This window comes from Petromyzon marinus, chromosome 26 (genome assembly GCF_048934315.1).
Source record: "Petromyzon marinus isolate PM22_M1 ecotype Great Lakes invasive population chromosome 26, UKy_Petmar_22M1.pri1.0, whole genome shotgun sequence".
Lineage (NCBI taxonomy): Eukaryota > Metazoa > Chordata > Hyperoartia > Petromyzontiformes > Petromyzontidae > Petromyzon > Petromyzon marinus.
Genome location: NC_133692.1, coordinates 2,195,743 through 2,223,223, shown reverse-complemented (window position 1 = coordinate 2,223,223; position 27,481 = coordinate 2,195,743). Strand labels below are relative to the sequence as shown.

The following is a 27,481-nucleotide window of genomic DNA, read 5'->3' as shown; positions in this document are numbered from 1 at the left end:
CACGCAGAAAGTTACCATTAAGAGGGGATTGCAGTTTAAAAAAAAAACAAAGACCAGATCACACACTTTTCTTATAGCTGTGTTACCATGGCACTTGTTTGTCCGGGTTCATCACAACCAGGCTCAGACCTCGCCGTACGATTTCAGTTTGCGCGACGGTGGCCCAAGAGCGAGTTCGCCCGACGCGCGAGACGTACGAGACTTGATCGTGTTTAAATGTTGGGCAGTGTTTTTGGCCTGAACTAGCCAATGTGCCACCACAAAGCAATTCTCTATTGACACTCACGCGTAGTTATTTTTCGCTATTCCGCATGCGGCTCTCCGATCCGTTCACGCCGACCAACACAACCTGAAAACACATCGGACAGCTGATATTCTTTAACTGTCGCAGAGTGAGCGAGCATTCGCCATCACAAATCGTGGACAAGTAGAGACGCAATGCAAAGCTTGTCACTAAAACCGCTGCCTCGATACCCTGCCTCGAACTTCTTGACCTACTTGCTCATAAATCATCGGCTCACACTCCTCGGACTGACTCTTCTCCGTGCATTCCCGATAGCAAAATTCGCCGTCACGTTGGCCAACCCTGGCGATATCCGTGGGTTGACTGCAGGCGCTGGTCAAGGTGCCTGTTAACTGTGGGTTTGTTGAGATTATACGAGCTGTGCCGTCTGCGATTGCGGTGGGGAAGAGTGGGGGCTGTGGAGGTGGGGGGGGGGTGAATCGTAGAGTTTTAAGATGCCTGCGGTGGAATTGTATATTTATTTTTTGAAGTTAAACATTGTCACTGAAAAGCAATGCTTTATTGAGTCAATGCGTCAATGAGTCAATGCGTGAATGCCTCAATGAGTCAATGTATCAATGCGTCAATGAGTCAATGCATTTTCGGAACAATGACAAATTATAAATAAAAAATGTTCCCAGCCATTTTATAAACCGATAGAAAGTTTTCATGCATTGTACCATATTATATACATAGGTGAGTGATGGTGCAGTGGTCAGCACATTGCACCCGGAACCACGTTCAATTGTGGATCATGGTTAACATCAGCGGTGAGTGCTATCGCAACCAATGCGGGGTGCTTCCTTCACGAACCCGCACTTACCACCATGGCGAAGTATGGTCACATAACCTCCACGGCGGACATTGCATGGAGATGCCTTCATCCAGCAGTGGAGTGACACAAAGGTTGACATTCATTATATTACCATACAGGGCTCTGTGGGCAGCGGAGGTCACTACAGCAGAGTGCTGCGTGTCTACCCTCCCGCACCTCTCCTCCCCTCCTCCTTCAGCCACACCAACCAGCACAGCGAACTCTGCTTCAATAACCACCGCAACCTGCACGGCATGGGGAGAGGCCCCCTCAACCAGCGGTGGATTGACAAAGTGGCTGTACGTGTATGCACGAAACATCAGGCAGGCCATGCGCACGTGGCAGTCGCGACGATCAAATCACCCAGGGTGCGCCCGATGCCGTCGCGTCTCGGAAGCTGATCCGGGTTGAGCCTGGATGGCGCTTCGACGGGCAATCACCGCGATATTGAAGAGGTGAAGTGGCCATTGTGGGCAGTAGAGGGGCAGCGCGAATAAAAAACGAACTCCCCAACGGTATCCTGCACCACCACCACCCCCGTCACCAAGCTGCACTGACCAGTGACGTCTGCTCGGGTAACTCTTAACCCGCATCCTCGAGCAGTGGATTAACAATCGTGCTGTGCGTGCTCCCATTATACATATGGTACACAATGCGTCGCTGATGATGCTTACGCATCACGGTCGAGTTGGCTGGCAAGCTGGGCCCGCGTTGCTGCTTGCGAGTGGTGCCCTGTCGCGTGCTCACTTACCCAAATGAAAATCGCAATGCTATTATACTCCACACGGTTAATTACCTGAACGGAATAGAGCGACAAACCGCTGATTCATCTCCGGCAATCCTAATCGGATAGACCTGCGGTATAAAATCCACCAAATCCAGGCGCAGCCCTTGGGACAGAGCGTGTGTCTGGCAGCAGCTGACCTCGAGCGGCCGCACACACTGAAGGGGGTAGCAGTCACCCGACAATCATAACACCGCACATTTTCAAGGGGTGAAAAATATACATTTGAACAATAACAATAAAAAGGCCCCCCTCTTAAAATGGGAAATAACAGGAGCTCGGCACTCTCAAAGGAGCTGCTCGACGACCTGAAGCTCAACACTGCGTACTCGGAGCAGGAGCTCGCCGACTGGTACAGCTCCTTCCTCAAAGAGTCTCCGGACAGCCGGATCTCCAGGGAGCGCTTCGAGCAGATCTACTCCAAGTTCTTCCCAAACGCAGACGCGACCAAGTACGCCCAGCACGTCTTCCGCTCCTTCGACGCCAACGGAGACGGGACACTCGATTTCCGCGAGTACGTGGTGGCCCTGCATCTCACCGCCTCGGGCGAGATCGACCTGAAGCTTGAGTGGGCATTCTCTCTGTACGACATCGATGGAAACGGAACCATCAACAAAGCCGAGGTGCTGGAGATAGTCACGGTAAGTTCCTTCTTTTGCCTAGGGCACTTACAAAAAAAAATGAATATAACGAAGATTTTTTTTTTTAATGATCAATCTAGTTCAAGGATCCAATTATGTTTTTGTTGTTTTACAATTGAGGGTGCCTGCATTCCTGACGTGACTCGGGATGGAGTTCTGAGTTCCTGAGGCAGAGAGCACAACAACAAATGGCCCTTGCCCATCCTTATTTTTAAACGACTTCTCAGAGCCACCGACACTTCAGCACTCGCCCATCTGAAGGTGCGACTGAGGAGTACAATGCGCCAAGAGTTTCCCGTAAATATAAAAGCCACAACATCGCAAAGGATATTTGAACCAAAAAAAATCCTATATTCTCTTCCCAGTGAATATTGTAACGATTAATTTGGCCACCGAGCCTCCAACCTCCTTAGCTTCCAATATTTGACACGATTTGGTACATGTTGGGTTATACAATCGTGGGGATGTTTAACGTATGTGTAACATATAGAGGCACATGTAGGCATAGTCAAACAACCCTCTGGAGTGTCAAGGCGTGACAACGAGTTGTTTATCCAGCAGTGGATTGACAAATGGCAGTACATTTTAATTATTTATTATGATATGGAACAAACAGATACGTAACAGAGTGTAGCCGTCGTATATATGTGTATTTTTTAAAATTATAACAGTGATTTTAAGACAAAACTAGAACACAGAGCAAAATACTTTTTTATATCCATAACACAGGGTTATTTTTGGGTTAGATCGCATAAATATGCGTGTCGTTAAACCCGCCACCACCCGACACAGCCAACTAGTAAGCTTTGTCACGTAAACAGAACGTGCCAATTCGTCACTAGTACAGCACACCGGTTGTGTTGGAGAGCCAAGCCACAACATTTCCAATCCGAGTACGACGTTTCCCCAGTAATTACAACTAGCTTCATCAGGCACACAGCCATATTTGTGGAGTACTTGTGGAGTATTTTTTATACTGCCCACAATAATAGCACGGTTGCATACGTACGGTGCAAAAGCAGTTCAACATTCATAAACACAAAGAAGTTCAACATACATGAATACTAAAATACCCAATGATACCATGTGCACCAGAATTCGCACACATATATAATCAATCTTACTGTGGCTGTATTGGTCCAGCCACCTACTGTGGTAGAGTACAGTATTTCTACTTGAAAATGTGTGTGTTTTTCAGGCGATATTTAAGATGATTCCACAAGAAGAACAAGAGACCTTGCCGGAAGGCGAAAACTCTCCTGAAAAACGAACAGAGAAGCTGTGGAAATTTTTTGGCAAAAAAGAAAACGGTGAGCAACACTTAACGATGCTCAGTATCTCTGAGCGCTCAACTAAATATAACATGTCCTTTAATTGGCCATTACTATTCCCGTAAGAGTGATATTTCACCGAAAATTACTTTAGGGTAACGAACATTTTTCCCCCAATTATATTCCATACAATCACACCGCCGTAGATGACTGCACAACCACTATAAATGTTATAGAGTCACACTGTTATAGATTACGTAGTCGCATTGCTGTAGATTTTATATGTGCACATCAGATTCACATCGCTGTAGATTCTATAGATTCACATCGCTCTAGATTCTGATATTTCTAAATCCATACACCTTGTCATCTAATACATATAGCTGGACATAAGTGAGTGCTGACTTATGTAAATTGTGTTCTAGAAAGGATGGAACGCTGAAACTCGACGAAATAGTCACATCTGTGCTTATCGTTAAACCCAGCTTAAAAGACGCTGCCAAGCTTGGCAGTGTTCATTGGAACGCTGTCTTCCCGACAGTTCTGTTTCTTCACCTGAAGACGGCTGCTTGTGTTGTGGCCGAAACGTCGTGATAATTTTATTATGTTTTATTTTTATTATTTCCCTTCTACGTGACTTTACCGAAAGAACCAAGAAGACGAACCAATATTTTGTTTGGTAGTGGACAGAACTTTTTTTTATTCACGATTTTTCTCTTAAAACCTACACCTACAAAAGTTTGGTAGCTGGGGATTTTAATTGGGCTGAATCTAAATACGTACCATATTGTATTAGATTTTACAAACTAAAATTGAGACTGAGGCCCTCGAATTTGGAGGGCAATATTTTATTGCTTCCTGCAATTTGTTTTTTTGAGAATCTGGGGTGAATGCCAGTACACCAGCTCTTCCAATGCCATTCTCATTTCCAGGAACTGTAGGAAGACTGACAATAAAGATACTAGAAAGTGTGCAAAGCCTGCTCCCAGTTACTAACGTCACATTTCAGGAGTTTTGGGCCCTGTATTTGTCATGAGCAGCAAGTGCGTATCAAGAGGCTGATCATCGTGAAATTGTATCCATGAAGTAGATTTTTTAAAGTAAAGTGGCATTCTGCTTTTTTAATGGTAACTATACATTTTGAGGTATGCTCGCCAGCCAGAGAGGCTAAGCATCGAATGAGAATACCGGAAACAATCATTATTACACAAAACGCGTGTCAAGACAACAAGACAGGACACACACACACGTTTTGCATGCGATGATGACATTACCATTCATGCACGCAATCTGCACACAGCCTTAAAATAGCCACCAACTCAAAATGGCTAGAGCTTTGCCTTTTATTATTATTTTAAATATATTTAGAACCATAAGGCAACTCAACAGTGCTACGTTTGACCCCACTGTGTGGAAGCAGGACTTGGATAAAACGTACCCCACACACAAATGGTGGAAGTAGGAAATAATGGTGCATGTGCTGCACTGGTGAATTCAAACAAGGATGAAACCTGTATCCAATTGTCTCGTAATTTCTGCTGCCGATATAACTTTTTGAGATTGGGAGCTGTCACAAAGCTGTGTGCAGAATATGTGCAACAAATGTGATGTCATCCTGTCAGGCAAAGTATGCCAATATCTTTGCCATGCTCAAGCTGTTTGAGAGAAGGTTTCGCACACATATTTTCAAGAAAACCGTTAAGGGCTAACATATGGCAAAACAAAAAATATTCACCAGAGCCATAAAAAAAGCCAAATCTCCCAAAAAATAAAATGTGAAATCACCAACCCTGGCAATTCAACTTGTAATAAAGCGTTTAAATAATAATGCAGTGGCACTGGTTGTTGTTACTGCTCGTGCATATTTTAGCAGGAGTGCGTTGTGTGTGTTGGTCCTGAGTTGACCCTGCACCACAGTTAATATCACGTGGTGGTGGTGGTGGGGGGCTCCTCAAGGAGATCGTCTCGAAACGCCTTTTACACACACACGCACATCTCGTTTGCAGATAAAATCACCGAGGGAGAATTTGTGGAAGGGGTTAAAAACAACATCGAGATACAGCGGCTCATCCAATATGAAAAGCGGCACAACCACAAGTAGAGTGCGCGGTGGAGGAGCGGCGAGGCGGAGGGTAACGTTACCACGGTCTTTGTTTCTCCTCTGCCCACCTCACGGACGCGACGGACAACGAGCAATGGGCGCAATGGGAATGTGGACGTCCGTCTCATGCGGTTTGACTCCGACGGTGACGCACCTTTGGCCCAATCCTTAGTCGTGTCGGCGAGCACTCTCGCTTATATTTCACGGCAAATGGGACACTTTGGTATTTGATGACAAAATATAACGGGCAGCTGCAGGGAACCCAACGTCAATGCAAATGAACCCAGCTCAGTAGCGAGTATGATGATCACACGTATTTAGATACACACAGTTTGTTTTAATAACTGCAATTGAACAACATCATTAATGTGATTAAGTAATTAAAAGCAACTTACATTTGAATTCAAACATTTACCGCTTAAGTGCAAAGGTAGAAATTAAGACTTTAAATAAGCAATAAATCACACGAAATGTTATAATTGGTCATCTGAGCAAAATAAAAAAAAACCCCATAAATTTTCATATATATATTTACACACTCTTAAACATCCAATGCCACATTTCCGGGATATGTTTTTGTATATTCCAACAAATTGGAAACCCCCCCCCACCCACCCCCATATCATCCAGCACGATGTAGCTTAACGGAAGCTTTGTCATATGCGCTGAAGTTCATACTATGCCCTCACTGTGGTATGATCTACATCTCACACTGTGTCTTCAATGACTGCTTGGCTGTCACTCAGGTTACTGTTGGTGGTGGTGCTGCCCATGCCTTCACGACGCTTTGCTTCCTTGCTGTGCAAGAGCTCTGCCCTGGACGGGCGCTTCTTACCAACGTACAGCCCGCTCCTATCAAACAACAATTGGCCACCTTCCATTGAGAAGTTCTTCATGGAGGTGAAGGAGCTTTGGGAGCACTTCAGCTCATTTACCTTCCTTGACTTCACGTGCCAGAGATGCCACTTTTTCTTGAACTCGCTTTGGACCTGCCAAGATAGAGGTGTTCGTGTTTTGGCTTTTGGGTGTCATTAACTGTTTGCTTTTATATATTCTCCATGCATCCTAGTGTTTTACCAGAGCACACTTAATTTGGACGTGACCTAAATGGTGATGGCCTACAACCGCATGACATCAAATGCGATATGCTTAAATGTGGATTTAATAATGTCGGTGAGTTAAGGCATCATTAGGAGAGGCGACTTATCTGAGTTTAGCGAAAGACACCATAAGTAGCACACAGGGAATGTATTAGCCGTGAATTTGATGGCTCTATCTGCATAATCTCTTTATAAATTTGTCAATCATATTATTAACACATCTACGGGCAAACCAAATGCATCGAATACTCAGCAAAAAGAATCCTTATTGTGTAAGTGCTTACAATCCATACATTTAAAAAAAATACTAATACATGGCAACATCAAGCTGTCATTAATACAATCAAAATGTAGGTTAACACAATTAAGCTGGTATTTTTGGCTATGTTTATAAGATAATATGATCTTAAGGAGAAACTCATCTCAGGTCAATGCAAACATTACAGAGGTGGGCGGGGGGGGGGGACGCTGACACTTCCGTGGATAAACTGCAGAATCCAATTTCTGCAGAATATTTTGTTACATCATAACAACGGTTGAGGCTGATAAAACTCACGTTTCACCCTTAATTCACGGCCTACAAATGTTTAACAACAAAAAATACCGTCTGTGTTACAAGTGATTCTACAGTTCATCGGTTGTCTAGCCATAATGACAATTGCAGTTTTATGATATATCTAAAAACAATGCTATTGTGCACTTGTAGGACTTTTTTCTCGTGTCGTTGCTGTGAAATAGTATATTGTTTTTTAACTTAATAGTACGTTTGTGCAATTGTAAGCGTACGGCAAAGTGCTTTGGCTGTGCGGTACAATAAAGCATTGACATTGTCTGATGGTTCGTGATTCTCTTTGCAGTAAGACCAATATTCTGTACACACTGCCTCCTAAAGTTGTTTACTGTATTGAAATGATGTAGAATTAAATATTTGTCGTACAATCAAGTTGATAATCACGGTAAATGACGTTGCAGAAATTTATTTAATTTGATGTTTTTTGTATTTCAAAAAGTTACATCTGTATGCGAATTGCATACAAGGAATACTCAAAATTATCAAATTAAATTTGGTTCTGCACTTAATTTTCCTGAATTCCAGATTTGCCAATACAAATAACAGTTGTGCAGCCTTGCAATGAACCGATCACAGGCAGAGTGAATGGGAAGGGGCCGCCCTCTGTTGTACGGACCAGACGTAATTTTAAGGGATTTCAGATGTAGCTTTGTGATTTTTTGCTTCTGTTAGACACTTTAAAAACAAAAGTTTTCACTGCTCTGCAGAAAATATAAAATGTATACGTCATCTCTTGACATGATGCTGATAACATAATCGGGATATCGGGGAAATTTTACGACAAAATTATTGACGCTCATTCACGGAAACATAATTACGACAAAGTGCCGAAGACCAAATCACTCCACACGTGCTCAATCTCATCAGGTCTCGGAAGGTAAGTAGAATTAGAGCTTGGGCTGGAGATGACCAAGACTTACCAGGTGTTGTAAGGCTGTACTATCCAATAGGCACAGGAGGCACTGTGCATAGGGCCTACGAAAACTAAAGGACTTCCGAAAAACAATTGACCCTTGTTTGTGTGTTTGTATGTATGTGTAGTGGTATATCGCTGACTGCTGGCGGAAAAGGGTAACTGCGGTGTACGGCAGTACCTGCGACAGCAGGCCACGATATATACGAGAGGGGGACACCTAGGGGAAAGGTCACAGAAGGGGCCCATCGCGAAGCCTCGGGAACCCGTCAGTAGGTTCCAGAAGGGGGCGTGGCCGGGGCAGAGCGAGGGCACGCTGGGAGTATAAAAGGGAGCCCTGAGCGGGCGCTCAGGGCTGTCGCTGGACGTGGGATCCCCGTCGTGCCGCTCAAGATCATCGTCGTCACCATCTCCTCCTCGTCGTTTCCGTCTTCACCATCCCGCTGCTAGTCAGACAGTCTACCAACTGTTCTAAGTAGTGCCGCCCACAATAGATGGTCTTAATACTAATAGTGTGCACCCACGTAGGGTGTTGCGTGTTATCCCGATGGTGCTTGTTAAATAAAAATAAGTGCCTCCAAGTATTACTGCCTCCGATCTGCGTCACTACACATGTATGTATGATAAAAATGTAACCAAGATGTCTTCTTGAATAAATGTATTAATATAGCAAGGATTGGCAGTGTATATACAAAGAGTCATGTCAACGTCTATCGTTTTTTTTTCATCAGGTGAGAGAAATTAACGCCGGAGAAGAACTTTTCCAGATTTTCTTTCGTTAAAAAAATTTGCAAGAACATCTTCAAATGGTCTTTTTCGCACCATCTTACTCTCAATAGAGAGCAGTGCAAGGGAAGACAAGGCGGCGTTGTTGTCCGATGTTTGATCGGAGACAGTTTTGTGTTTGTTATCAGCTTCAGTGAGTGACAGTGGCGGTAGAAGTCGTGACGTGACATATAATTGGTCACTACGTAGCATAGTGCTGGCTGCTGGCAGGGAAGGGGATCTGCAGCTTGACGCAGCCCTGATTGACAGCAGGCCACGTGACAGACCCGAGAGGGATTTTGGGTAAAGGTTACGGAGGGGACAAGTCAAGATCCCGCTCGTAGGTTCCAGAAGGGGGGCGTGGCCGCGGCAGAGTGAGGCCACGCTAACAGGATAAAGGTGGACCCCGAGCGGGGGATCGGGGCCGTCGTTTGGAGTGGGATCCCCTCGTCGTTGTTGCTGCTGTCGCCTTCGTCGCTGTCGTCGGTCCACTTGATAATCACGCTGCTGGCAGTGGTTGGCTGTCTTAGTTCAGCGCCGTCAGTGTCAGACGGCTAGCGCTGTGTTGGAGGCTAGCAATTAGTGTAGAGTTGCGTTTAAGTGAGAGACGGAGTGTTTGTGTAACAGCAGAGAATGTGTAACAGTGTGCTCGGTGTTTAATTAAAGAATTGCCTCCAAGAAGTTACGTCTCCAAGTCAGTTCCTACAGTAGCGACGCGGGGCAGCAGCAGTACCAACTGTAGACGAGTAATCACTGAAGGCTCAACGAAACTGAAGTGCCTTGGGCCTACAAGAAACCTTAATCCGGGCCTGGTTGTTAAGCATCGGCTACGAGGTGGAAACGAGATGGCAATGGTGTCACCCCCTTGTAGAGTCTAACACGTAGGAGGCTTTCGCGACCAATATCATCCATAATAGAGGTTTTTTTTGGGTTAAATAATGTTTGGTGGATGTTTCTCTGGGTTTGCCAGTTTCCCCATCCCATGAAGCCAAACTCTCATTGAAGGAATTGGCCAAACCATTCCAATTGGAGGACCGCACTGGAAAAGTCTCGAGGCTCACCAAGCCCTTTGGGTAAATAACTGGCATCATTACTCTGAGAGCAAGCATTCAATTACGTTAATTTTCTATCGCTTTTTAAAGTTGGAGAACATACACATGGTAATGACACCATTTAAACTCGGGAAAAGTACGTGGGCAGGAAAGAATGTGCCTCTTGATGGAATGATGGCCGATTGTCAACAATAATAATAATAATAATAAAAGAGGAAGTTTACTGTGGATACGAAACAATGAAGTCATCTCGAGTGCAGGCGCTGGGTTGGGTGTATTATGACATCCCAGGATCGTGAGAGGCGGTAGCGGCTTGGGAAGGCCTTCATCTAGCAGCGGATTGCCCCTGAGCGTTGCTGCTGATGATGATGACTTGTAAATTAGTGTAACGACGTTTTTGGGAAACAATGCGTGACTTGTTAAGGTCTGTAGTTAACAACCCTGTATCTGGAATGGACTCAAAACGCTATTTTATTTTAGAGTGTTGTGGTTTTTTTATGAGGCAATGTGTAAGTCGATGTGTTTGTGTGTGTGGGTCGATGCGTGTGTGTGTGTCTTTTTCACCCGGGCAATGCCGGGTACTTCCCGCTGGTGAGGCAATATAACACTGAACCACAAGTGGCTTTTGTAACCACATTTGTTTAAAAATAGGTGTACCGAGAACTCTCGACTATTTTATATAACTTTGTTACATTGAACAATACTGTATTTTATCACTTACCTCACCATTAGAGAAGCAATACAGGAGCGCTACAAAAAAACCCTAAAAAAGACAAACACGTTCACAATATTATTAACTGTTTTTTTTTACATCTTGTTCACAATGTGAAGTAGTTGGCCAGGTATTTACGTTAGAGGCAAATTTATTTTTCCTGCACTTTATTTTAGGGATAGAAATGTCACAGTCCCAAAGAGGTGTCCTTATTTTAGCATGAAATCAGTATTTCACCAAGATGAAAATCAGTCGCATGTATCCTTGCAGAGTAAACATTACACACTCTAACATTTATTCTTACTACGATCTATTAAATATCTGTCTTGCACACCTCATCAAGCTATAATCTTCTGCCCCATCTGCAATTAAACAGAGCAGTTTCAGGTCCCGCATACCAAGCCACTTCCGCACGACAAAATCAATGTTTTGGGTTATATTATAACCCGAGTTGGGCAACCTGATGATAGGATTACAAAATAACAGAAAATACATTCCAGCCATTCTCAATCCACCAATGGATGAAGGCCTCTTGCACACCATCATCGTCACGGTTTTTGTTGTTGTTGTTGCGCACTTCACCACGCTGGTCAATGCAGGTGGGTCACGACGAGTGGAAGGGCAGAACCAATTCTGGCTTCACTCGCCACCGCCGGTAGCCGCGATCGGGAATCAAACTCGCCAGTTTCCCGGTGGAACGGCGCAGCACGCTAACCGCTGTACCGCCACTCCGCCCCTGAGAGACGCGTGAATGACGCTCGCGCGGTTCTTCGCGAACGTTACATAATTTTTTCTCCGGAAATAATATGGTGTCTATGTCCAGATCAGCGTCGTTAGCACCTTCACAACACCACACCTGAATGGAGCTGAAGGAGAGCTGAATGAACAGGCGGACGTAGCGCGTTCTCCCCGTGGCATGCTCGTCCGTGAGGAAGATGAACACGACCTCGTGGATGCCCAGAAGCGGAATCAGGGTGAGCGTCGACCGGGCAAGTCTGCAACACGCGACGGGTTGAACTATAAAAAGGCGCAGCACTGGCAATTGCTTTCTCTCCGCCACCGCTGCTGGAAGGGTCTCCACTAAAAGGAGCTCTACAGAGCCCCCCCCCCCCCCCCCCCACTAGAGGGTGTTTTGGCCTACTCTTCCACGCTTCCGAGACATCTTGGAAGAGGTGGGAGTACTCACACTTGACCCCCCCTCCCCCCCCCCCCGTACGTGACCTTACGATCGACGAGCTGCGGTGAACCCTTTTATACCGCTGGGTGGACAGAAGTTTGGGGGGAGGGGGGGGCGGAGGATTTGAGAAACTTGCCCCCCCCCCACATTATTTCAGCAGCTGCCATGCCGGGAGCTCGAAGCGGCATGGCACCTCTGGGCTGCAAGTCGACCGTTGCAGCGACACCTCATGTTCTTCTTCTTCTTGGTTCTTTCGGTAAAGTCACGTGGAAGGGAAACAATAAAATAATAAAAATATCAAACAATAAAATTCTGAGAAATTCTGAGAATTTTTTTATTTTTTATTTTTATTGTTGTATTGTTTCCGTGCTACGTGACTCTACCGAAAGATCCAAAAAAAAAACAAATTATCAGAATTTTATTGTTTTATATTTATATTATTTTATTGTTTCCCTTCTACGTGGTGACTTTACCGAAAGAACCAAGAATATGAATCCCTGCAGTCACGAAAGCTTTAAATCAAAATTTACATCATGTTCTTCTTCAAACCCAATTTGGTCTCGGCCCAGCGGGTCTGTTTTGGATCATGACCCCACATGAAGGCTGGATAGCCAAGACAGGCATCTCCTAACGTGTTGGAAACAGCGACGATGCCTGCATTGTAGTAGGGGAGAAACTCCTCGTATTCACGATTCCCATTATCCACGGCACCCAGTCAATGCACAAATGAATACTATTTTACGTGGATGTAATAAATCCTGGAAATAAGGCACCATGCTGCATTGTAATCAAGTGATACCATGAGCAGAGAGAACATTTAAAAAAGCTCCAATTACACATTTAGCTTATCATAACATTGAAATTAATTTCAAGTAGTTGGGTAAACAAAATGTGTACACTTGTGCTATGCTATATAGCACACATTGTATATTCACACATCTACAGAAGCATATCCACACATCTACAGAAGTATATCCACACATCTACAGAAGTATATCCACACATCTACAGAAGTATATCCACACATCTACAGAAGTATATCTACACATCCACAGGAGTATATCCGCACATCTACAGAAGTATATCCACACACCTACAGAAGTATATCCACACATCTACAGGAGTATATCCACACATCTACAGGAGTATATCCACACATCTACAGAAGTATATCCACACATCTACAGGAGTATATTCACACATCTACAGAAGTATATCCACACATCTACAGGAGTATATTCACACATCTACAGAAGTATATCCACACATACACAGAAGTATATTCACACATCTACAGAAGTCGTAGATTCACACATACACAGAAGTATATCCACACATCTACAGAAGTATATTCACACAACTACAGAAGTATATCCACACATCTACAGGAGTATATCCACACATCTACAGAAGTCGTAGATTCACACATCTACAGAAGTATATCCACACATCTACAGAAGTATATCCACACAACTACAGAAGTATATCCACACATCTACAGGAGTATATCCACACATCTACAGAAGTCGTAGATTCACACATCTACAGAAGTATATCCACACATCTACAGAAGTATATCCACACATCTACAGAAGTATATTCACACATCTACAGAAGTATATCCACACATCTACAGAAGTATATCCACGCATCTACAGCAGTCGTAGACTCACACATCTACAGGAGTCGTAGACTCACACATACACAGCAGTCGCACCATTCACCTGCTCTTGTAATTTGAAAACTTTGATTGCTGTGCCTTCAACTTGGAGAGTAAGATTTTGATGATCTTTACAAAGAGGATACAATTCACCTGCAAAGACAGTAATGTATGTTTGATGTTTCTTTTTTGTTACAATTGGATACACACTGGCACATCTCTGTCCCCCGTTTAAACATTTGTCATTTCAAATATGACGACAACAACAACAAAAGTAACTGCGGTACAATGTCGCATATCGGACTCGCCGGGGACTCAGGTACAGGCGGATATGTGAAAATGGTTGGATATGTGAACGTTGACACGTGTCAACAAAAAAAGCGCAAACTACGTGAACAATGGGAACATGCTTCGCTCTAGAGTACTTTAGCAGTGAGCGAATGAAAAGGTCGCATTCGTGAATGTGTCCAGCAAATGACAGTGTTTGGTGAGAGTGGGTATGTCACAGTCGGGAACATGCGACCTACTTGCACACGTTACATTTCAAGGCAGAACGCACGTTGTGTAATTTGGTGAATGAATGCAAACAACACGTGGTAGTTACCACAATGGAGAACAGGATCGGTCCTCGTATTAGCCACCAAATGCCCATCCACGTGTTAATTCCCCAACACCTTTGAGATGAAAATGAGAAAAGCGTTGTGATGTGCGAATGCCGATTCAAAAGCAACAATTAGCCTTTGATACGGCAATTGTTTGTATAAACACAATTACCATGCACCACATGTTTGATGCATGACGACCGTTATTCATTTCACGGATATTAATTGCCACAAATAAAACAAGACATCATTTACATTCTCTTTGGTTCTGTCGGTTTCGATCGCAACACAAGCGACCGTCTTCAGGTGAGAGATAGAAAGCTACTGATAATTCAAAGCACAAATCTCTCCACGCTTACATTTATCACTGTCAATAGCCATCATCGCCGTCATCACCTTAAATCATAATCAGTAATCATATGTGTTTCCATAACATGACAATTGCTTGAAGTAAAAATATTAGTTCTTATCCTGGATATAAGGTGATGACATTGTATGTACGTATGTATGTTGAACTTCTTTCGCACCGTACGTGGGCCAACCGTGTTAATCCCGATGGACATCCACTCCTTTGGCTGCCACTCCATTTTTAGTCTCGACCACGAGGCATTCAAGTATCCTACCCAATCCAACTTGTTTTGTTTACAGTAAATGGGATATGTGTATGGGGCAGGCTAAGAAATGAAGACGTGAGTGGAAGACTCAAGGTGGTAGAAATCACAAAGCGAGTGAGAGAGAGAGAAGGCTCTGGGTGTGGTTCGGTCATGCGGAGAGACAGCAGGAAAATGATGTGCGTCATAAGGTAGCTGGTGATGCAAGTGGAATGGAAAGAGTTGAAGAGGAAGGCAGAAGATGAGGTGGTGGGGGGGGGGGGCGATTGGACCACGGTGGCCCGAGGAGCGGAAAGAAAGTTGGCAAAGGACAGGGCAGCGTGGAGAAGTTTGGCAAGGACAACGGAACACTCCGCATGAGTGGGATAAACGCGTGGAAGGAGGAGGAGAAGGATGCGTGTATCGCTTGCATATGCCGTTTAATCCACGTGTTATTTTTTTCCTGTCTCTCAATATAATTCCAAGCACAAATCTCTCCACGCTAATTTGCACACTTGTCTGCATTTGTTCCATTTTCTTTGTCCGTGTTCACGTGTTGGATCCATGCTTCACAACAGGTACTATGCACCAGTTAAACGTTTGCTGGGGTTGAAACGTCAAGGCCTTTCCAGGGAGGCCAACACACCATTAATCCAAATTTTCACTATTATGGCAAAACACAACCATTATATCGAACTGGAAAGAGCCGTGCTCTCCCGCAGACATTGCAGGAGTGGGCCAATAACTTGTCAAAATTGCCCCTCTAGAGCATCTAAGTGTCAAACTAAGGGGCAGGAAGGAAGCTTCCCACCAAGCACGGAATCCCTCAACTCACTCTCCTCCAGCGGGCATTGATTCTTAATTGCATTCACGAGGGCATTTTGCCATTTTCACTTCCCTTTTTTCCCTTTCTCCTACAGGGCTATCAGAGCTTAGGCAGACACCAGGGGTTTGTAGAGATTATTGAAACAGTTTATTGAAACATGCGATTTAAGAAATGTTTCCACTGCACTGTAAATCCGTAATGTGTTTGTGTGCTGGTGTCAACACCTCTTCATATCCTCTGTGTTGTGTACCTGATATCGTTTTGTTCATAATAAAATACTTTTGGAGAGAAAAAAACGTTCGAATTCAGGCATCGTTGCTGCGTTGCCTTTCATTATTAAGTTCACTCATCCGCCTTGTCAATTCATTCGAATTATCCCGGTCAACCGTTAGAGAACTCTCCTAGGTAAACATGTTCGTTTTTCCCGGTCCGTGTCCCACCAACAAACGCTTAGTAAATTTGCCGTGACTTGCTACACATATGTATCGTGAGCGGCACTCTGCAGCCTTCTTTGAAAAGTTCATCCCCCCTCCCTCTCCCTATTGAAATGTACAATGATTGTCATCAGCAAATCTGAGGTTAACATTTTTTTGCCATCTATATTTAGGAGCTCTTCAAGTCAATTTGTATAACCCTTTTTTAAATCGAAAAATTATTGAGGCTTTCTTCAATGATGTCTTTCATTTATACATAAGTATGTAGTAAATGGTTCCCGTAATTGGTTCCAACAACTGGTTCTTTCATGGTGATGATGGTGATGACTCCACCATCTGGTTCAGGAGTTTTCCTTTGTTTCACGTGTACCATTTGGAGCTTACACTTCATCTGAGGAGTCGATGTATTACTGCAATGAATGTTTTTTCTCTTCATCTACAGAGATCTGCATAACATTCTTCCACTAATTTTAATATTCTCCCTCTCTATAATGTGTGACGGTGCATTCATTCTCCCTAAGGGCGACCATTTGTGAATTGCCAATCATCAACATTATTTTTACAGCTTTCATTGCTCTCTGTCATCTTGAAACATCTTCGTATTAGTTGCTTAACATTTTTCACTCTTTTCCTAATCGTTTTGCAGAGGTCCATATATGCAAAATTCTGTTCATCATCTCGGTCTCCTTGAGGCTCTCCACTACCTCAACATTCCCTTTTGTAGTTTCAGATAATTTATGCTCTTGTTTGCTTTTCAACATTCTGCCACTTACATCAATGCACTATCCATTACTAATTGTGGTACGGCTCATTCGTACTTCCCGTAGTTATGTGCATGTTCGCACCGACAGACTTTGAAAAGGCTTGTGTTTGTGTATAAAAAAAGAGAGCATGCACAAATCTTACCCTTGGTTTTCATAAATCAGTTTTGAAACCATCCAAGGTATGATAAACATAATAGGTGTACCTGAAAATGAAAACAAAACAACGTTCAACTGTAGAGCAGTGCATGTATACAAAAAAGTCCAATGTAACGTGAACTGTACTCTTTGGTTTTATCGGTAAAGTCACGTAGGTATAAAATAAAATAAATTACGACGTTTCGGGCGCAACACAAGCGTCCGTCATCAGGTATGGAAAGCATAAAGTGAACGTGTCTCGGATGTAATTCCTAAAGCAAGTGCCAGATCTTAAAAAACAGCTGAGCAGGGTCGAGCCTGAGTAGAACTTGAAAGGGCATCCACCATGGGGCAACCACTATGTACACGAGGTGTCACAGGCTGGTGGGTTACATGGTGGGCACAGCAACAAGCTACCGCGTCTGTGTTCCCCAGATTCATGAAACCTGCTGCAGCGTTGTCAGATAACTACAAACCGTGAGCCCTTCGCGCGGTAAGGCCCTCATCCAGCTCGTGGAATTTACTAATGACCAGATGTATGTGTGCATTACGCATTTTAAAACCGTCGAAGTCGGCTTGGCACCAGTGTGATTTTTGTTTACCTCTGTTATAGGCATTCACTCACCCCATCCCAGCAGAACGTAAAATGCAATCAGTTTCTTTTTGGTGAACACGCACATGGTCAGCAGAGTGTGTAAGTAGCTGCCTTCCACCAAAAGCCAAAAGTAGTTGGCGCCAATGCAATATTGCATGAAAACATGAGTGGCTCTGCATCCTGTGTACCCCTGTGGCAAAAAAAAAAACCCCAACAACATCAAACATGCAACAATCCATTGGCAACAGAAGACTTTGCCAGTGAAAAGTTATAAGTGAAAAAAAAGGCACGGCTCACTAGTTATGGACATTTATTTGCTCCACATTCATGGGTTTCTTCTCAAAAGGCATAGCAATTCTTTGTTAGTAATCCACCAATGATTGTGTGTCGAAATATACAGAATTCATACTCCCCATTTAGCTATGAATTAACATTTACCCATACTTTTTTTTATGCCAGCTGTGCAAATGTCACGCGAGACACAAACACCCCACACGATAAATGTGCCCCTCCACACAAAAAAAAACAAGCCTTATCGTGTACGTCATGAACACGTGTATCTAGTTTGTGTCCGGTACCACTCACTTCGTATCCAAAATAGCCCAGCCAATCGGAGGCGTTCTGGGGCCGTTTGGTGTAATTGTGTGTGAGCGCAGCGTCCTTGAGCAGAACGGAAATGGCTCTGAGGATGAATGAAGCGAACAAGTTCATATGGATGTAGTTTCTTGTGCAGTGTAGCCGCCTGGAAAACAGCGTTTGAAAACAGGTTCACATCTGGGACAAATGTTATCGTACTTGCCACGAGCGTGAATGCACAATTGCGTGTTTAATCCTGAACATTGTTGATTACCATATACGTCGAATAAGCCAATGGGAAATTGCTGGGTGGACAGAGGCGGGGAGGTGGGGTTAAGACTCTTGCTGCAGAGTATCAACTTGTACGTATGTATGCTGAACTTCTTTCGCACCGTACGTGGATGGAATTGAACCTGGCGACATCCGGCTTGCAGCTCTGGTGCACTTACCCCCTGTAAGACGGCGGCATCCCGATACTCAATACCTCAGTACCGCTTTAACATTACAACTGAATGCACGTGTGTAACTTTATTTACTTACACATAACATGGTAATTTAATGGGTCAGAGCTGCAAGTTATTCAACACGGGGTATGCAACGTAACAATGTATTTTTTTTCCTATTGCTAGAAATCTTTATTCGTGGAAAATGTAGTGTCATAGCAGGGCACACACATATTCATACGTACACATATATGTTGTTATTATTCTTATTATTACCTGAACATGATCAAAATTCCCATAGCCACCACGAGGGAGGCGAGGGAGACAGAGTATCCGGTGGTATAAACTAGACGTAAGGCATGGAGAAGATACATCTCTTTTCCCTAGAAGGAAACAGCAGACGTGGATAATTGACATTTAAAATAGGCAATGCCTTTGAGACACAACGGAGGGCATTGTGAAGGAAATGCAATTCTGTACATGTGCGTATGCATGACCTCAGTGGAGATATTGTTCTCATCGTCCAAACATTCGCTGTGGTCTCTCCATGCCGCGGTTACGTTGTCTTGAGTTAACCAGGTACCGTCGCGTGTGCAATATCTGTAAACGTATCCTCCTTCCACTAAAACAGAACACAATTACAATTATATATTTTTATTACGATTAGTACGTTCTCATTGAGTCTTAATGAAATTGTTTCAGAAGGGTCCTGCCAAGTTTTCTGTGGCAAGACTCCAGAGAATCCGGAGGAAACCCACGTTAGAACAGAGGGAGGACATACATACAAAACTAACAGTAGCATTTCACAAAAACAAACTAATTATTTGTTGTCATGGGGAACTATGGGTTATGTATTCATTAAATACACCTTGCTTTATGACTGATTGTAGGTTAGGCCATGTAATGATCTGGCCAAATTTCTGTCCTAAGACCCTCCACCACCCAACCTAGCCAAACAAATAAAATTGTCACTTTTGTTTGTTCAGGCAAATAGTTACGTGGCATAACCTAAATATTTATTATGAATCACAATAATGGCTGTGGAAACCTATGTTTTTCGTCAAATAGATATTTTTTCGCTTCTCCACACAAACATGAAATATGTATTAATGTTCATTAGCTTATTCGCTTTCTAGAACAATCTTATTTGCGGTATTTTTTTTTAAACACGCAAACTAAACTGTGGATCAGTTTTGACCTTCAGTGGGGTCTCGTCAACATTCGGGCTTCTTAGGACAAATTCTGCTGAGCTGCCAGATGCTACTTGCAAGAGCACTGTTCGCGAGACGGGGCCTACTCAACGAAAAAAAGCAATAATAATTACTCGTATGGTATGCATTGTTGTGAAACATATTTTGCACGATAAAATTTGTTTGGAAAGTTTGTAGCCCAATGGACAAACAAAAACATTGAATTGTTATGTGCAGACGAGAACTGTTCTTTATTTCATTAATGAAAAAGCACAGACATCTAATGTTTTACGAGTGAACATTTATGCAGCCTATTGCCAATAAGGGTGGCAATTATAAAACTTCGCTTGGGTGAGACATGTGTTTCTGGTGAATGCGAAATGTATGTATGTTTATTTAAAACCATATAAACAAATTTAAAACACGCACTCTAGCTCAAGGACATTTTTATTTGTACGATAAAGCGCATTTACCTCTGCAGCCCTCCGATGCGAATTTTTGGTTGTACTGCGTGTGTTGTTCGGCAGGATGCGCGATGTTTTGCTACAAGTGCTGCACAATTATTCAGGAACCCGGCACACGGAGCGAAACGTCGGACACCAAGCCGAACAACACGTGGTACAAGCCGACAACACAGCGGAGAGCTACACAGCACGTCTGCGAAGACCCACACGGCGCCATGCATTCACCTTTGTCTATCCAAGGCAGGTAGGATGGGCACGGTATCGCCACTTTTGTATCTGGCAAGCTGTCTGGCCAGCAAGCATAATGGTCAAATGTCCTGTTGCAATAAACGCCTGGAAAATATGAATCACAGTTATCGTAAGAAACGTGCTCAAGCAATAATCATTGAATTTCAAATTATTCATTAACTGATATCGATGCGGATGCGGTGGTTGTGCTCGTCATTAGGTTTCTCCCGATCCTCTTTGTATCCTCAACCGAGAAGTTGTCCGTGAACGTATCGTCTTGTTCAATAATTTCGAACGATACAGCACTCTGAACTTGGTCGATAAAACTACGCAAACACACACTCAGCTATATGAAGATTTGATGAGTTTTTATCTCTCTTCAGCTTCCACATCACTGCCGTGGCAGTTGGTGCAATGGTGCCAAGCAACTGTGTCTGGGTTTAACAAAGAATTTGGCAGTGCTGCTGCTGCTGTGTTGGCAATGGCGCACAAATAGCAACGACAACTCAACACATTTGTCAAAAGCATTGTGGCCTTAAAATAGGAAAAATACGCAAACAACCTAGAATGTTCTGGGAATGGACAAAAGTTTGCCTGAAGCGTTGCCTATTATATATCTATAATTGCAATGCCACACATGTTTTGTATGTATGTATTTTGAATTTCTTCCGCACCGTACGTAAACAACCGTGCTAATGCCACGCACAGTGCGGTCAACGTCTCATTACTCTGCAGGGATCGTTGCATGTCGACGTCGTTTGCTCACTCACCTGAGAGGAACGGTTCGCTGTCATGCAACTGCTTACATTCCGTCGCATAGCTCGACCACCGATGCAAGGTGTCTTGCAGCAGAGAGGCAGACGCCTGCGAATAGGAAACACTCGGAGTTGTTTGAACTCTTGCCGTAAACCCACCACCGATCGAGCTCCCCGATGACGCGATTTCGGCTTGTGCCGCGCGTTGTTGTTTGTCGTTGCTTTCAGGCACCATGTGCGACGATTCGCTCCACGTGCTGGGACCTTTGTTCAGCAAATGAAGAATTTAGTGAAGTCATCCGCCGAAGAACAGATTAATTCAGTTTCTGAAGAGGCTCCCAGCACGTGGATTGAAACGTTGGACAGAGTGCCGGGCAACGCGCAAATCACAGTCACGAGAACCTGCACAGTGGTGTCACCACTGGTGGATTAAACACATCCTGTAAAATGAGAGTGCGTTTTCCTACAACTGATAGCCAATGATTATTATCGAGAATCCAAAGATTGAATCTCCTTGCGATGCAACATCTGCACCAAATGTTACGGGCTGTCTAGGAAGAATACCACAGAGGTATGAGCCAATAGGTTTATTTCATGTCTAATTTTAGAAAACCTTCAACCAACTCTTTTCAATCATTGTATATGTTCATTGTTTGCATATATGTTTAGTAGGAAAGATGTACATTTTTTTATTAGCAGGGGGTATATGAATACATTTTACACGTAGATAAATTCAGCTTAGAGATGCATTGCACTTATATTTTGTAAAAAAAAGTAGAATGTTGAAAATCAATGTTTCCAGTTAGGATGGAGTGTGCGTGACTAATGCCGAACATTGATGGATTCATCTACACATCCCGTTCTTTCGTCAAATCACACCATTGGCACATTTGGTATTTGCAGCCTTCACATGCTGACACGCGTTTATAGTGTGCAAAGTGTCGTGGTAGGAGGGCTGTGTTGCCACAACCACGCGGACCCAATTAGGTAATACGAGAGGCAAATTTGGACGATGGCGCTGGCACGCACGGCCTGCTCGCTTTCGAATAATGCCACGGGATTGGAAGGTTCACCGCGACTCTGTTCTTCAACACGCTCGCAGTATTAAACCGGGGTGGTCGCCGGCCTTGAGCCGCGCGCCTCCGCAACAAGCGGCAAGCGGTGGACTTACACTTTGGGGCATACAAAGAGGATGAAGAAAAAATCCTCGCGCATTGCCGCTTTGGGCAGCCGTACAACACAGTTTCAGTGAAAAGAACACCCCCGGGTTAAAGAGCCCCGATGTTATTTCTCCAAATACAGTGAGGGAAAAAAGTATTTGATCCCCTGCTGATTTTGTACGTTTTCCCACTGACAAAGAAATGATCAGTCTATCATTTTAATGGTAGGGTTATTTGAACAGTGAGAGACAGAATAACAACAACAAAAATCCAGAAAAACGCATGTCAAAAATGTTATATATTGATTTGCATTTTAATGAGGGAAATAAGTATTTCACCCCTCCCTTGAAGAGTGTGCTCCTAATCTCTGCTCGTTACCTGTATAAAAGACACCTGGGAGCCAGAAATCTTTCTGATTGAGAGGGGGTCAAATGCTTATTTCCCTCATTAAAATGCAAATCAATTTATCACACTTTCTGACATGCGTTTATATGGATTTTTTTGTTATTATTCCGTCTCTCACCGTTCAAATAAACCTACCATTAAAATTATAGCCTGATCATTTCTTTGTCAGTGGGCAAACGTACCAAAATCAGCAGGGGATCAAATACTTTTTTTTCCCTCACTGTAGCAGCGTGTGTTATGCTTCAAGAAACTTGGCACGGAACACAGCTTAAATAAAACTTGTCCCTTGCAAAATGTGCGAGTATCCACGCCGCCGTAATAATGGTCATTTTCTCCATTACATCCCAATCTGATATTATTCGCAATTAAAATGCAAAAACGTACAGGATTACACGTGGTATGCCACTGCGGTCTGAGCTCCTTCGACAGAGGAGGAACAGCAAAACTGGACGAACACTCCATAATGGAGTTTTTTTTTATTAAAGTGAGATCGCGTAAATAAAAATGTGTCGTTAAACCCGCCACCACCCGACCACAGCCAAATCAGCAAGGTTTGTCACGTGAACAAAACATGCCAATTCGCTACTAGTACAGCACACCGATGTGTTGGGAGAGCAAACCCCGTTTCACGGGCAATTACAACCGGCCACATCATGCGACAGACAGGGTTGTGGAGTATTCCTCCCTCATTCTATCTCTCTCTCTCTCTCATGACGCCCAATCGTCGTGGCTAGCAGACCTCGGCATTGGCATTGAGCTCCTGAACCCATCGCTACCGCCACCACCATAACCGTCGTACGGCAACGAGAGAAGTGACGCACAGCAGCGCACCGTGACGGAAGCACAGCCTCTCACCTCCAAGGAATAGCAGCACATCACGCAAGCGACGGTCACCACCGCGGCCACGACCATTATCTTTCTGTGAACATACATTGCAAACGCGAATGTCTTTTCTCAACGGGCAAGTAAAGAAGCACCAGTTTATATGATTGGTTCCGTCGGTAAAGTCACGTCGAAGGGAAACAACGTGACTTTACCGAAAGAACCAAGGATATGAATCCCTGCAGTCACGAAAGCTTTCAATCAAAATTTAAGCAGCAGTTTTGTTGAATCAAAGCAGAAACAAAGGTGCGGGAAAACGTCTTCGTGTAGTGGTGCACAAATAACAGACTCAATCGATGAACAATCTCTAGCAGGAGCAATACAAACTTAGTAATACATCTTATATTACTAACATACAAGCAATACAAAATAAGTGACGTTTTGAGCAATTACACCTTCTTCATTGTAAAGAAATGTTGCGTATTGCATATTCTCTCCTTCTAGGGCAGCGTTATTGAGGAATGTGTCAACACAATCTGGAGTAAGTGACGTTGGGACAAGTCGAGTGGGTAGACTGGGAAGTCCAAACAGAAAGTGTGATCGCTCTACAATAGTTCATCAGCCATAAACGTTCCCTCTCTATCCCTGCCTGATATACAGCGACAATGTATGCATGTTGTATGAATGTTGAACTTCTTTCGCACCGCATGTAGCCAACAGTGCTAAATCGGAGGTGCGGGGGAAGGATAACAAAAAATACAGTTCTAAAGAAACGAGTTTTCAGTCGAGATTTAAAAGTCCATAGCTCCAAGTGGTTCACATAATATGGAAAGGAAGAGCGTTCCAGACGGCTGCCGCATTAGGGGCGCCGCCTGAAAGCGCGCGACGACTCGGACACACACCGAGAGAGACTGACAGGGAGACAGACAGAGAGGGACACACACCCAGAGAGACAGACAGAGAGGGGGACACACCGAGAGAGACAGACAGGGAGACAGACGGACAGAGAGACAGACAGAGAGGGACACACACCGAGAGAGACAGACAGGGAGACGGACAGACAGGGACACACACCGAGAGAGACAGACGGACAGGGAGACAGACGGACAGGGAGACAGATGGACAGGGAGACAGACGGACAGGGAGACAGACGGACAGAGAGACAGACGGACAGGGAGACAGACGCCAGTTGTCGCCGCTCCGTTTACCAGCAGCAGCAGCAGCAGCTACTCTCGCGAGGAGCTTGACGACCGACTGAGCGCAGCGAGCAAGGTGACCGCGGTTTTTAGTTTGTTTATTTGGATGAGACGAGAAGTGCACGGGGGGCGAGAGGGGGTTTGGTGGTGACTTGCGGCAGGGAGAGAGTTTCTTGTGGAAGGTTTACAACCGGACGGATGCGAGTGGACAGATGGGACAGGCAGGTGACTCGCGGGACAACGTGGATGTCAATTCGGTTCGGTGACGGCTTCGCCTCTTGCATTGTCGCCGAAATTGCGACACGACGCCTCGCGTCTGCAACTCAAACGGTACCTACCCGACCGACACGTGGGGGCTTGCGAACCGCATTACTTTTTGATAACCTACACCCCTATGGAGGCATTTTCATACTCAGTGTGAATTAGCACGGTTGGCTACGTACGATGCGAAAGTAGTTTAAAATACGTACAATGCTTAGCGTAAATAATGGGACGTCACTTTACGTAACTGAATCGCAATTTAGAACCTTTCCTCCGTCAGTACACTGCTGGACGAGGGCCCACCCCTTACCGATCGATGGGTCGCTTGACCATACTTCACCACGCCGGTCAGTGCGGGTTGGTGAAGTGGCAAGGGGGTGAGATGGGGGGCTGGAGTGAGTGGGGGGGGGGGGTAACGAAGAACAAGCTCGGGATATCACTCACCACTGATGTGAGCCGTGGCCGGGTGGGTGGTGGTGGTGGTGGGTGGTGGTAGGTGGTGGTGGGTGGTGGTGGTAGGTGGTGGTAGGTGGTGGGTGGTGGTGGGTGGTAGGTGGTGGTGGGTGGTGGTGGTGGTGGTGGGTGGTGGTGGTAGGTGGTGGGTGGTGGTGGGTGGTGGTAGGTGGTGGGTGGTGGTAGGTGGTGGTGGTAGGTGGTGGGCGGTGGGTGGGTGGTGGTGGTAGGTGGTGGTGGTGGGTGGTGGTGGGTGGTGGTGGTGGGTGGTGGTGGTGGTAGTAGGTGGTGGGTGGTGGGTGGTGGTAGGTGGTGGGTGGTGGTGGGTGGCGGTAGGTGGTGGGTGGTGGTGGTGGTAGGTGGTGGGTGGTGGTGGGTGGTGGTAGGTGGTGGGTGGTGGTGGGTGGTGGTGGGTGGTGGTGGGTGGTGGTGGGTGGTGGTGGGTGGTGGTGGTTCACTGCGGTAGCTCCTGGACACCCAACGCCCTCGCACGACCGGCGAACGGAGCAGCAGCAGCAGGAGCAGCGACAACAAAACATCCCGAGTGGTGACAGCGTGGAGTTATAAATGTCCTTACCCGGTGTCTTGCGATGTAGACGAAATAAACAGCGTCCGAAACTCGTTAGACAACGTTGAAACTTTGACGTCTTCAAATAAATACAAATTGCACGGCTTAACCGCTCCCCCCGCTCCTAACTCCCTCGTTACATCCTGCGCTCTTGTGCGTGTGTGGTAGCAGCAGCAGCAGCAGCTTCCTGCACTGCACCACCCTGCACTCTCAACTCTGCACCACTTTGCACTCTCAAATCGCCCTCTTCCTGCGGTGCTTTTGCGCAAATTATAATCGGAGGTGCTCCTCAGCACGAGGTCAGCAGCCGGCGACGATGATGGTGATGGTGATGATGGTGGTTGGAAGGATGGAATGTTTGTTCACTCCTCTCGACTCCTCGTGTAAAGTGCTGGGTCGTGATACGGCTATAAGCTTTTCAATCCACCAGCCACCATCACCACCCAACCACCCATCGCAACACACACAAACACACACGACCTCACTCACCCATCCCACTCGCCCACCCCCTCCCACCCAGCGGCGTGCAGGGGCATGCATTTACGCACGAGATAAAAAAAATCGCGTCGTAAAACAGTAACCGTAAAAAAAACCTAATAAATTAAGACAAATCCACGAACGGATCTACCGATGAACGAGATTGAGGACTCCGCATAGCAGCGCCCTTCCGTGGGACACGCACGGCGAATGGCTGGCCACATGAACCTTCATGTGGCCACCGCTACGTGCGTCTCTACCAAATGCGACCCGATCAGGGCGATGGTCTGACGAGAAGAGGGTGGCATGCGTGGGATAATGGATCATATCCGAAGGGGGGGCGGGGGGGGGTCATAGTTTTTATAGTTTCATTTATTTGGTATAGCCCTGTGAGCCATTCGGCTCTTGAATCTGGTGCAACCGCAACAAACAAAAAAAAAACATGAACAAGAAAACATCTTAAAGTGACTTTGTGCATGTGCAAACAGAAAATCCAGGAAAAAACATCAAAATATTCTTGAAATAGCACCGTACACCAACGCTGTGTGCAAAAATCCCAGTGGGATGCAATTCAAACAACAACAACAACCACAAGAAAACTTAGATTAAGGCCATCAGTCTAACTCCGTACTACAATGAACAAAAACATGGCCAAACCAAAAAACTTTTAGAAATCACCAAAATAAAGCCATA

General features: G+C 44.9%; 2 protein-coding genes across 4 annotated transcripts; one reads left to right on the top strand and one right to left on the bottom strand.

Moving 5' to 3' along the window:
* Positions 1–1,295: 1,295 nt before the first annotated feature.
* Positions 1,296–7,824, top strand: LOC116946138 (S-modulin-like). Its single transcript, XM_032961031.2, has 4 exons — positions 1,296–2,522; positions 3,721–3,832; positions 5,800–5,925; positions 6,641–7,824. Exons 1-3 carry the CDS (start codon positions 2,142–2,144, stop codon positions 5,892–5,894), a joined length of 588 nt encoding a protein of 195 aa, XP_032816922.2. The 5' UTR covers positions 1,296–2,141; the 3' UTR covers positions 5,895–5,925; positions 6,641–7,824.
* Positions 3,102–26,811, bottom strand: LOC116946137 (glucagon-like peptide 1 receptor). 3 transcript variants are annotated; one of them, XM_032961029.2, is made up of 14 exons: positions 26,321–26,810; positions 23,867–23,930; positions 21,462–21,555; positions 20,689–20,796; positions 19,307–19,431; positions 19,086–19,192; positions 18,376–18,472; positions 17,821–17,980; positions 17,203–17,263; positions 14,449–14,518; positions 13,909–13,997; positions 11,864–12,002; positions 11,017–11,058; positions 3,102–6,883 (listed from the first exon to the last, which is right to left on the bottom strand). In XM_032961029.2, exons 2-14 carry the CDS (start codon positions 23,921–23,923, stop codon positions 6,602–6,604), a joined length of 1,431 nt encoding a protein of 476 aa, XP_032816920.1. In that variant the 5' UTR covers positions 23,924–23,930; positions 26,321–26,810; the 3' UTR covers positions 3,102–6,601. The 3 variants fall into 3 exon arrangements, with proteins under 3 accessions (XP_032816920.1, XP_032816918.1, XP_032816921.1); XM_032961027.2 differs by having other exon boundaries at positions 18,376–18,532; positions 26,321–26,808; XM_032961030.2 differs by having other exon boundaries at positions 6,795–6,883; positions 11,022–11,058; positions 18,376–18,532; positions 26,321–26,811.
* Positions 26,812–27,481: the final 670 nt, after the last annotated feature.